The 11,324-nt window shown below is 35.2% G+C and overlaps 2 protein-coding genes across 4 annotated transcripts; both read right to left on the reverse strand.

Annotated features, from left to right (window-relative positions):
- Positions 1-214: 214 nt before the first annotated feature.
- Positions 215-4,127, reverse strand: LOC113231404 (enoyl-[acyl-carrier-protein] reductase, mitochondrial-like). Of its 2 annotated transcripts, none has more exons than XM_026465712.1 (2): positions 3,772-4,127; positions 215-1,102 (listed from the first exon to the last, which is right to left on the reverse strand). In XM_026465712.1, the coding sequence occupies exons 1-2, from the start codon at positions 4,013-4,015 to the stop codon at positions 252-254; spliced, it is 1,095 nt and encodes a 364-aa protein (XP_026321497.1). In that variant the 5' UTR covers positions 4,016-4,127; the 3' UTR covers positions 215-251. The 2 variants fall into 2 exon arrangements, with proteins under 2 accessions (XP_026321497.1, XP_026321496.1); XM_026465711.1 differs by lacking the exon at positions 215-1,102 and adding an exon at positions 2,639-3,526.
- Positions 4,128-8,562: 4,435 nt separating this feature from the next.
- On the reverse strand, positions 8,563-11,290 carry LOC113231473 (enoyl-[acyl-carrier-protein] reductase, mitochondrial-like). 2 transcript variants are annotated; one of them, XM_026465802.1, is made up of 2 exons: positions 10,930-11,290; positions 8,563-9,457 (listed from the first exon to the last, which is right to left on the reverse strand). In XM_026465802.1, the coding sequence occupies exons 1-2, from the start codon at positions 11,168-11,170 to the stop codon at positions 8,601-8,603; spliced, it is 1,098 nt and encodes a 365-aa protein (XP_026321587.1). In that variant the 5' UTR covers positions 11,171-11,290; the 3' UTR covers positions 8,563-8,600. The 2 variants fall into 2 exon arrangements, with proteins under 2 accessions (XP_026321587.1, XP_026321586.1); XM_026465801.1 differs by having other exon boundaries at positions 10,924-11,290.
- Between the last annotated feature and the right edge of the window lie 34 nt (positions 11,291-11,324).

The following is an 11,324-nucleotide window of genomic DNA, read 5'->3' on the forward strand; positions in this document are numbered from 1 at the left end:
CTCAACACACAATCTATAATGAAAGACAAGCTGAATAAAAAAATAGTTTTTATACGTTTTCACTGTCTCAAGTATACAATATTCGTAATTTAATTTAATAAAAGAACTGCTAACAACGAAAACGTCCGTTTTGTATACAATTAAAATTATTTTGACGTTTGCATGACATTGACAGTTTAATGTTTATTTTTATGTGATATTTAGGGCCTAGTAGGTTGTAATTTAAGTTTATATTCCAATAAAAAAATTTTTTAGAGCACAGTAAAATCAAATAAATAATAAGTGTTGCAAAAAGCCTCACAATGCACAGTACTTCTTAGAGCATAAATGTAATTTTTTAGCTCAACGTGCTCATAAATTGGAGGACAGTGTTTTCCTATTACCATGAGTTGGGTTACATCTGTAAACATTATTTGTCTCTTTAAGAAATCAGACTTATTTTCCATCCAATCGGTCAGGTTAAATTTATGAAATGTCAAATCACCGCGTATGCATTTCTTAGTTAAGGGAAGATCGTAAGCGCATCCATAATATACTACATGCCCATATGGTCTCAGCAGATGGAGCAAAACGTTTTCATGCCTACCACCTAAGCAATTGAGGGCTAAAATGGGTCTAATTAATGATGTATTAAAACAAGTTAGTTCCTCAGCTTCTTCTAATGTAAGGACACACGTCGCTCCTATATTGAGGAGATGTTTCTTTACCGCTTCGAAACCGCAATGACTTGCTACTATATTGAAAGTATTAACTCCCCAAGCACGACATAACTGTATCACACTTTGTCCGACTGCACTATTGGCTCCGTTTTGCACGACTGTTTGTCCTGGTTGTAGTTTAATGTAGTCTTTGAGCATTCTGTAGGCAGAACAGGGTGCTATAGAGAGCATAGCTGCATCAGCAAGATTTATATGGGGGGGTATTACGTAAAGGTCTCTTTCGTTGTAAATGCCGTAATAACGCCATGTTCCGAGTAGGCGCGTATTTAGCACGACTCTATCTCCGATTTTTATTTTAGAAACCAAGGGACCAACTTCAACGACATTGCCGACACCTTCATCTCCAGGAACGTGTGGTAGTTGGGGTAATATCGGTGTTCTTCCTGGAAAAAAAACACAAATAATTTGGTTTTTCACAACTAGCTTATTACTAGCTGAATACTTGTTGCTCTACAATACTCTACATTATTAATAGAAACTTGAGATCTAGCCCGGTCTTGTTAGGAAAGTTTAAATCGCAAGTTTTTTTTTATTTACGTATATCTATTGTTTAAGTAGTGTCTATTCTATAAAGAAAACTGCAAATTTTCAACATCTGAATGGCATGACTGTCGTCATAGGCTTCATACGCACTAAAACTCCTGAAAGTTTTAAAAACATAGGTAATTTTTTTGTATGTTTGACAGAGAACGAGGTTTCTGCTATATTATTTCGTCATGCATTGCAATCTATGGTAAAAGGGAGAGAGCAGCATCTTGCAAACCAACATGAACTCCGTCTGTCTATAGAAAAGGGACAAGTGAAACAACATTTGTGCCAAAACTGGATTTAACGCATTCACTGTCGGTTACGCATTTTTTTTATGATACCAAGTGACGGAACGAAGTCATGCGCCTGGTGGTAAGTGATACGCGTATCACTCGCGTACGCGTTCATAGCAGTTGCAGTGGCATTTAGAGCGCCAAATGCAACCGCGCCCGTCACCCTGAGATAGAAGTTGACAAGTCTCATGCGCCTGTAATTTTACCATTACGCATATATGCGTTCACCTGAATTTCACTCAGTGAGTGCCGTCAACGCATTATATGCTCATTTCAGTTCATACAATGCTGCTATGTTCGCTAAAGCACTGGTTGATGGTGGCAACATCAGGAGACTAAAACAAATGCAAGTGTTCTATGACTAAGAGAGGCTAAAGCAGTGGTATCCTCGCTCTCAAACTGACTGATTGTAGATATAAAAAAATAATTCCACTTCATTCTTGTAATTTCTATATCTAACTAAAAACATATTGAATAAAATTTAAACCCAAATTAAAAGGTTTTTGTTATAGCTAACACTCTGTTCGTGAAAACTCGTAGTGACAGGGTTTGTCCATGAATTATATCTAATTAATAAATCAATTATACACCCCTGAAAACTGTTGGTCAGTTTTTGTTACATTTTACAGTAAAGATTTTACCTGATTTCTCTCTCTTGTTAACCAGCTACAACATACTAATATAAAATATTGAATACTAACTTACAAGTTTATAGTCTTATTTATTTATTTGTTAGTAAATAAAAAACCTGGAAATCTCTAGTCAAGGTACTTGGTTCAATAGAAAACAAATCAATGTGAAATTATTATGAACTCATATTTTCATTTAAGGCATGGGTAATAGTTATTCAATCTCACATGTGCGGTTGAGGCACTGAGCAAAGTTGGGCCACCTGGCGAAAGTTCGTAACACAACGCCGGCAGTGAATGTGTTAAATGTACCAACCTTAATTATGAAAACCTGCAGTTTACATCAAGGTTTATTGATTTAGTGAGTTTACATCAGAAATATGACTCCACAGCACCTTTCCAAGTGGCTGTACATTCTTGGCTCTAACAAAAAGAGGTAATACATTTAATGAAAAAAGTTATCTGACAATAATTTATTCACATCATAATAAAACTACATACTGCTAAAAACTTAATATATATTTACATTCCATAAACCCCTTAACAGTAAGAGCATTGCCTATGGCTTCCAAATAGTTATCCAATTTTACCATTTTATGGGCTGGACCTTTTAGTTTACCCTCACACATCAGTGCTATTACATCTTCCATCATTTTGTCTTTTTCAGCCTTACCAGCCACTTCATTGTATGCTGTCATCCAAAAACCGTGGAAAGAAATGTTTTTGAATATAAATGCAGAAGTTGGTATGGTAACAGGTTCCCTAGACATGCCACCATATGTAACCATCTTACCAGAGTGCTCTAAGTGCCTTAAGACTTCAGCTGAGCTCTTTCCACCTACACAGTTCAGTGCAAGTGAAGGCTTCTCAATCTGTTTTTCTTTAAATATTTTCGTTGAACGTAACTCCTCTTCTGTAAGGACATAGGTGGCACCTAGATCTTCTAAATATTTTTTAAGTTCAGCAATATTAGGTCTATTTCTCACAATGTTGACAGTCTTTACACCCCAAGCTTTGCAGATCTGTATGACATTCTGACCGCATGCACTGTTTGCTCCATTTTGAATCACAACCAGACTATTATCCTTGACAGGAACAAAGTCCATGAGCATTCTATAAGCAGTGCATGGGTTGACAGTGAGAGTAGCAGCCTCCACCACTCCCAAATTGTCAGGGACCACTCTAAGCATGTCTTTACTAAAAACTGCTAAGTCTCTCCAAGTACCTTGTACAGGTCTTGTAATAATAACCTTGTTGCCTGGTGAAAATCCATTTACTTCTTTGCCAACTTCTTCTACTATACCAACACCTTCATTGCCTGCAATTTGTGGCAACTCTACTTTAACAGGATACTTTCCTACAACAAACAAATTACCATTATATCTATCATGAGTATATTTATATATTTATGAATTCATCAAAATTAAGAGAAACAAAATGAAACAAAGAATAGGTACCTTCGTGGATAATCTTGACTGCATCAACAAAAACAAAATCGCAAAGCAAGTAAGCAGCAATCACAGAGGTAAATTATGATCTTATGTCTAAATGTATCTGCAAATTTGAAAACATGGCCAAAATTGATAGATCTATGACTGGTACCTTGAATTGTGTTTATATCTGCCGGGTTGACGGGAGCAGCTAACATTCGTACTAAAACATCAGTTTTGCCAAGTGGTGGTACTATACTCTCTCTACACTTCACCACTTCAAGAGGATCTCCAAACTCACAATAAACAAGTTGTTTAGACATCAAGTTTCGCATTGGAAAATTCAGATTCGCATGTCTACTATTCCTGTATATAGCGTTGGACAATAGTTGTCGTGTGGATGTCAGTAAAATCATGATTTAGTTTATTGTACAAATATTTTTAAATTAAATTACAATAATTTTATTGCAAAACTTTTATGAAATTCATGCGATTCAGATTTTTATGGTTTTGACAGTGACGTTTCGGCGGCCAGTGTTGCCAGAAGGGAATAACTCTTCAATCTATAATCGCTCGCATGGTGGTGTGTTGTTGGAGATTTGTCGCTGTTGTGAAATTATATATATCTCGTATTTCTATATGGCTTTTAGCTATAGAGTCTGGCAAACGAAAGTTGAGACTGAGAAATAGCGGCAAATTCAAAAAATCTGCGTGTTGCAACCCAGTTTGAACTACGAAAAAATTCACTTGATACTTGAACAGATTTTTATTATCCCTTTGTATATTATGTAAAATGAACATGCATGTTTGCTTCCTGTGGTAATATTTTCTTATCAGAAATGAAAACGCGGACAAAACTACACAGGCGGAATCATCGACGGTGCTTATCGATGGAATTTATCGATACCTCACACGTAAATTGTTGCAAGTCAAAATATTTTTTTTTTGCTTTTAACTTACAGCCCGACCAAAAAGTCTAGAAATTAATAGGGGCGCCACTGTGGCTACTACAGCAACCCGGTATAGTACATCGCAACAATTTTGATACTTAGTGCCCGATGATATACGTAGTATAATATGCAGTATACATATAGAAGAAAGTATGTGTGTGACCATTGTACCTGATTGACTACAGTGACAAAAATATCGTAATATTTCGATCACATCAAATAAATCAGTTCTAAATTAATACTCTATTTCATGTCTAGAGTGGATTATGTCTAAACTATATATGTATATATATGTATTCTTTTTTATATAAATTATAATTTCCTTATTTAAAACTAGAAAATCACTTAGTATTATGTTTACTTTCAAATATGGTACCCGTAATATACATAAAAAATGGTTATAATATTTAAGTTAAAAAGCAAAAAATGGTATTTTGACTTACAACAAATTACGTGTGAGGTATCGTTATATTTTTATAAATTGATACTACTCTGGTAATTTTCGGTACATTGTAAAAACTGTGATATTATAATTTCACTAGTGATTTTTTTAATTGCACGGACTTTTGTCAATCATCTCCTTTTCATACTATAACGGGACAATCTTATTTACACCATAATTTCCCTAGATGTATTCAGTGACATTATGGACAGATGAGGTTTAGAGAATTTCACTAAACGATAACGCCGTTTATTTGTAAAACGTTAAAAGTATTGAAAAGGTAATATTTAGTGACATTATAATTAACCTGGTTAAACTGATAATTTACTGATAACTAGGGTAGTTACAATGTCACTGAATGTGCTTAGTTAAATTGCTATGTTCTGATTTTGTATAAAATGGAGACAATTCAGTAATGTCCGTGCAATTACAATACCTCTACTGAAATTATAATCCCACATGTGTGACAATAACCTTGAGACATATCTATGCATATAAATAAAAGAAATGTGTGAAGAAACATTCATTTATTTATTTAAGTATCATAATCGAAGTCACAGTCCAAAAATTCAGCCAGAAACGATTCTTCAGAATTACTTGTTTCACTTTCTCCCACATTTATCATAATTTTTTCCATCTCATTTTCTGTTATGTGATCCCTTTCTTTGTATTTACTTTCTATGTGAACAACATGATTTGTCATTTTTTTCCAGTCCTCAGCCGTTATGCTTGCAAAGCATAATCAATGCAAGCTCAATGGGGTTTAACTCGCAATGATATGGACGTAGACGCAGAACTTCGTGACCATTTGTACTGAGAAGTTCATCAGCTTCATATTCAGGACTGTGCTTATGTACTAAGCATAAAAGTTCTGTTTTCGTATGATACTCTTCAAAGTACGTTGTTTGAATTAGCAGTTGTTGGGGTTTTATTCCTGCGAACGGTGTGATAACTGGCATGATCCATAACTATTACACTAGGCTTATTCAAATTGGGTATAAGTTTTTGGGTAAATCATTTTTTACAATTCTGTGAATTCATATCATGATATAGTCCGCTGATTTTGATTTCGTACTAAATGATATACTTTCAATTGCACCGTTGGTTGATGGCCCCTGCCAAGATTTTTTGGGTTTGTAGTTCTTGTGAACATATGTTTCAATCTAAATAGACAATTTGTTTTCCCGCAGCACGTTTTGCTGCAATTTTTCGAAGATATCTATGCAGCAATTTCATAACGCTCAATTAACAAGGAACGTTCATTCTTATTTCTTTTTTACTCGTATCCATTAAACAATAAGATATGTCTAAGAGTTTCTCGGCGACCAGTAAATTCAATACTTGCTTGCAAGTCTACTAACAGGCTTCACAGTGTTGGAACTTCTTTTTCACAATGTAAAATTCATTAATTTTGTTGTGAATTGCATCAATATCAAATCTATCCAGATTGGAACTTGTGTGGACGCTTTTTCCTTGGAGTGTTCCATACACCTGCATTAACTATTTAATCCTTTTAAGTGTGGAGACACTAACAAAATAAGAACATTAAATATGTTTTAAAATCTTAGTGAGCAAAATGTTCTCAAAGTCAACCAACTACAGTTTAAAAACGGTGTGATCACGTTGCATACGTGATGCAATTTCTTCCAGGTATTCATTTTGGGTCTTTAATAACATTTGTTGTTCCACAGTTTGTACTATTTCAGCAACTCCTGGCACATGTTCCATGTTTTTCATTGAAAATATTACAAGGTTATCAAAAACTGTAAAATCTTTATATGCTCTGTTATTCAAATTACAAAACCAACAAAGTATCAAAATAACCCGTCATACTAACCTAAAAAGTCCAAAACCGTATGTAAATTTTATTCCTGTGTATAGTGTATTTGTTTCTGCTTGCAAACACCTTCCCGCTCCACTTGTTTTTCTTTATATTTAGTACATAATCATAGTATGAAGTAACTTTCGCACGTTACTTTTAATCGTTTTATTTATGATTGATAAAGCGACAATGAAAAAACTAAAAATATTTTTTTTTTTTTTTTAATTTGCACTCGATAATGGCGTACTGACAGTTTTGACAACAGATTTTAGTGTTGCCATCTAAAAAGTTTTACAAAACTCTTATTATATTCCAGAACTCTACACAATACTCAAGTCAGGACTTGAGTCTTGCAGTGAGCACTGAAAATCATACTCAAGTCCTTGCCGTTAGGGTCGTATTTCCAGTGCTTGAAATCATACTCGAGTCTGATCAAATCCTGACTTGAGCATTGAGTAGAGTTTTGGGATACGACCCCTAGTCTCAACTTTCGTTTGCTAGACACAAGTTTATTTATTATAATTCAGGCCAGATGAAGCTTTAAAAGATATTTCTTGTAGACCCTTAGAGGATGGAAAAAAATAATCTAAGCGTAAAACTTATGAGTCTTCGAAATTATATTTTTCAAACTTTTCCAATTTTCCGGGAATATTTCGGAAAATTACCCAACAGTACCTGCATTCGGTATTTTGGTTTCCATTTTAATACTGAGTGTAGTAACTCATGACAGTGTGTATAATCCCTGATGGTTGTATGTACTGTACGTCCAATAGTACATCTGTACAAAATAACCAACCAACAAAATTTTCTTTATATATATTTAATAGTAGAAAAGGTAAATGATACACGTTACAAGCAGTACCTATATCACATGAAAAATTCTCGTAGACCCAAATTATTTTTACAACAAAAAAATTAATATATATATAATATTTACTAATAAAATATTTTAATCTATAGGTAGCCTAATGGAAACTTATTACAAGACTACAGTCGTAACATAATCCATTTACTTAAGCCCTAAGCGTTTTATAGGTATTGTACAGAGTTGCAACTGATAACTAATATTTTCAATTACCTACTTATATTCGATTATATTGCCATTTGTTTATGGGGTAGGTACCTACTTAGCTGGTGTCTGAATAAGTATACTCCGAGGAGCCTACAGTGTTATTTATTTGAGATATTATTGGTTCTCTATACAAATTTCATCCTCTATTTCATCCCTTTTAAAATTTATTTTTGTGACAAAAAGTAGCCCATGTCCTTCTCCTAGGTCCAATCTATCTATATCAAAATTTATTAAATTTGGTTCAGCGGGTTCGGTGTGAAAACGTAATAAACAGAGTTACTTTCTCGTTTATAGTGTTAGTTTTGATTTGTTTATCAAGATTTCGTAGCTGGATTATATACGAAAACGGTGGTCAACAACAGTGCCCAGAAGAGACTAGAAGTTAATAAAAAATTTAAAAAATAGCGTTGCATTCCATAACGAAGTGTTAAAGTAATAGGTTGGTAATCACCATCGAAAGTAACAAACGCTGCGTATAATTATCCAATTGCAATGGCCAAAATCACGCGCGCGGCCGTTGAACGTCAGCGCTGCATCAGCTTACAAACTCAAGTCACACTAAAAACTGTTGCCCCTTTATACTCGAGGTTATTAGGTCATTAGACGAAGATGTACTTACTAATTTCACCAAATAAAAAAATACATTACATTTAATTAGCAAATAATGTTTCTCGTATATAATTATAATCAAAATACACAAATAAGCTTAAACAATTCAACAAAAATCTAAAACGTATTTACAACCAGTAAAACCTTTTGAAGTAAGGGTATTATTTAAAGCCTCTTTAAAATTATCAAATTTTACCATTTTGTGTACTGGTGGCTTTAGTTTCTTTTCAAGGATCATATTTGTAATATCATCTAGCATTAGATCTCTTTGCCTGGCATCCGCACGCATATTCCAACGAGTCATCCAAAAACCATGGAAGGAAATATTTTTGAAAATAAACGCAGATGTTGGACTGATAACGGGTTTCTTCGACATGCCACCGTAGGTGACCATCTTCCCTGAGTGTTGTAAATGCTTGATTATACCGAATAACTGTTTTCCTCCTACACAGTTTAGTGCTAAAACAGGCTTTTCAATTTGTTTTTCCTTAAAAATGGTCGTTTTGGGTATTTCTTCTTCGGTGAAAACATATGTAGCCCCTAAACTTTGTAAATCCTTTTTCAGCTCATTAATATTTGGTCTGGCTCTCACTATGCTAATGTTTGGCACGTGCCATTCTTTACAGAATTGTATGACATTCTGTCCGACTGCACTGTTACCACCATTCTGAATTACAACTTGTTTGCATTCCTTGACTGATACAAAATCTTTTAACATTCTGTAAGCGGTGCATGGGTTGACAGTAAGCATAGCAGCTTCGGCGACACCTATACAATCTGGTATCACCCTTACATAATTCGCATTAAAAGTGGCAATATTCCTCCAAGTACCTAGAGCTGATTTCGTGAATATTATTTTATCTCCTGGACGTATGTTTTCAACTTCATGTCCAACATCTTCTACTATTCCGACACCTTCGTTTCCCGGTATGCTGGGAAGAGTAATTTTAACTGGATATTTTCCTAAAATTTAAATATGACAACATTAGAACGGTCATTATTATTCCATATTGGTTTTGTTCTGATTATATTATAAAGTTCTCCAAACAACTTCGGTGCTTTTCCACTGACGAAGCGAAACAAGACGAGACGAGGATTGAAATTCCATGGCAAAAGTTCAATTCTCTTCTAATGTACCTTCTAATGTAAATGGTCTGGATTGTCGTGGATGTGAGTGACGAGAAGTGAAATATTTGTTGGTGTAATATTTAACCTTATTGCTGCCAATATGGAGAGTTTATTTACTTTGCAAGGAAAATACGATTCATGTGGTGGTTCGCGCGTGATCGCGATCATTGCGAGATTGTGGAATACGTACAATTTAAGATTTAAAAAATAAAGCTTTTTCCGCAAATATTTATAGAGTGCCCAGCCGTCGAATTTATTCAAGTAAGTTAATTACTCTATCGATGTTTCAATATTTTTAATTTACTATGCACTACCTCAGCGCGAGCCGCAGTGGTTATTGGCATCAATGGCGAGCTCGCGATAGCTATTAATGGTAATGTTTGGTGGAAACGAGTCGATGAGATTTCAACTCTCGCCTCCTCTCACCTCTTCTCGCCTCCTTTCGCCTCCTTTCGTCTCCTTTCGCCTCCTCTCGCGTCCTCTGGCCTCGTCTTGTCTCACAGCAAGTGTGAGGTGAGGCAAGACGAGGCCCACTCCAATTTTTTGGAGAGTTCGATAATATTTTTTTGTTTATTTATGTTTTAGAGCTGGGTAGAATTCAAATGTACATGCTTACAAATTGTTTAACGTTAAGTTATTCTTAAGGTGATTCTTAAGTGAGTAGACGAAAAAATTAAAAAATGGGTCTAATCAGCATATTATATACTTTTCTCCTCATTTGTCTTCTGAATCCTATAAACAGGATATGTTGATATTGCACAGCTGTTTAAAATTTGTTTTAGTGCTAACGCTTTGTATACAATAACAAAGTCTGGAATTCGACGCCATCCGGAAACCGCTTCTAGAGAGTATTTCACAGAGATCAGTGGCTCAGGGAGGGATAAGAAGGACTACATGTTAACTAAACACCACCGTTAGGGCGCATTTATTCGACACGAATTTCATCGCCCTCACCCAGCGCGGCCGCGTTGCCGCCACGCAGAGACCGCGTTCGTCTAATTGTCGTGGTAAAATACGCTCTATTAATTTAGCTTTAACGTTTTAACTTAAATGAGCGTCTCGTGCGCGCGGGCGAGACTGGCTTGAATTTGGTCTACGCGGCGACTTGCGCGGTTGTGTTATTCAGAGGAATTTAAATGTTGCTGCCTAGTAAATAGAATACAAATTCGTCATTAATGTACATAAAGGCGTGGTAACTGCGGCTTACTGATGCAATATAGTACTTTGCTGGTGCATTCCCTATTTTCTTACTAAAGTATTGCGCTTGTCATTTTATCTTTTTTGGGTTTCTCAATACATACTTGTACCTTGAATCGTGTTTATATCAGCCGGATTAATTGGTGCTGCCAGCATCCTGACCAGGACATCCTGGCACTTAAGGTTCTCTATCGTAACCTCCTGACATTTTAACACTTTGGCAGGGTCTCCAAATTCGGAATACACGAGCTGTTTTGATGTCAAATGACGTTCACAAATTTTATCCACATTCTTTCTACTCAAGTGTACGACTGACGATAATAACCGATTCCTGAAGGCAAATAGAGCCATTAGTCTCTCTCACGTTCTATACGTTTTGCTATTATGCTATTAATCCAATCCAGTTCCTTTATAATGGCTCCATCGATTTCCACGACGACTCTGCCAATGTCAGGGTTAAATATGACTATGTACGGTAGTTTTGTAAAAAGTACTTTTTTTATTG

The sequence above is a fragment of the Hyposmocoma kahamanoa genome, unplaced genomic scaffold, assembly GCF_003589595.1.
Source record: "Hyposmocoma kahamanoa isolate Upper Pololo Valley unplaced genomic scaffold, ASM358959v1 65, whole genome shotgun sequence".
Lineage (NCBI taxonomy): Eukaryota > Metazoa > Arthropoda > Insecta > Lepidoptera > Cosmopterigidae > Hyposmocoma > Hyposmocoma kahamanoa.

Coding starts and splice junctions, on each gene's coding strand:
- LOC113231404 (XM_026465711.1), bottom strand. CDS start 4,015: ATGATTTTACTGACATCCACACGACAACTATTGTCCAACGCTATATAC. Junction 3,527..3,771: donor AGATATAAACACAATTCAAG/GTACCAGTCATA, acceptor TGTTTGTTGTAG/GAAAGTATCCTGTTAAAGTA.
- LOC113231473 (XM_026465801.1), bottom strand. CDS start 11,170: ATGGCTCTATTTGCCTTCAGGAATCGGTTATTATCGTCAGTCGTACAC. Junction 9,458..10,923: donor AAACACGATTCAAGGTACAA/GTATGTATTGAG, acceptor TTTAAATTTTAG/GAAAATATCCAGTTAAAATT.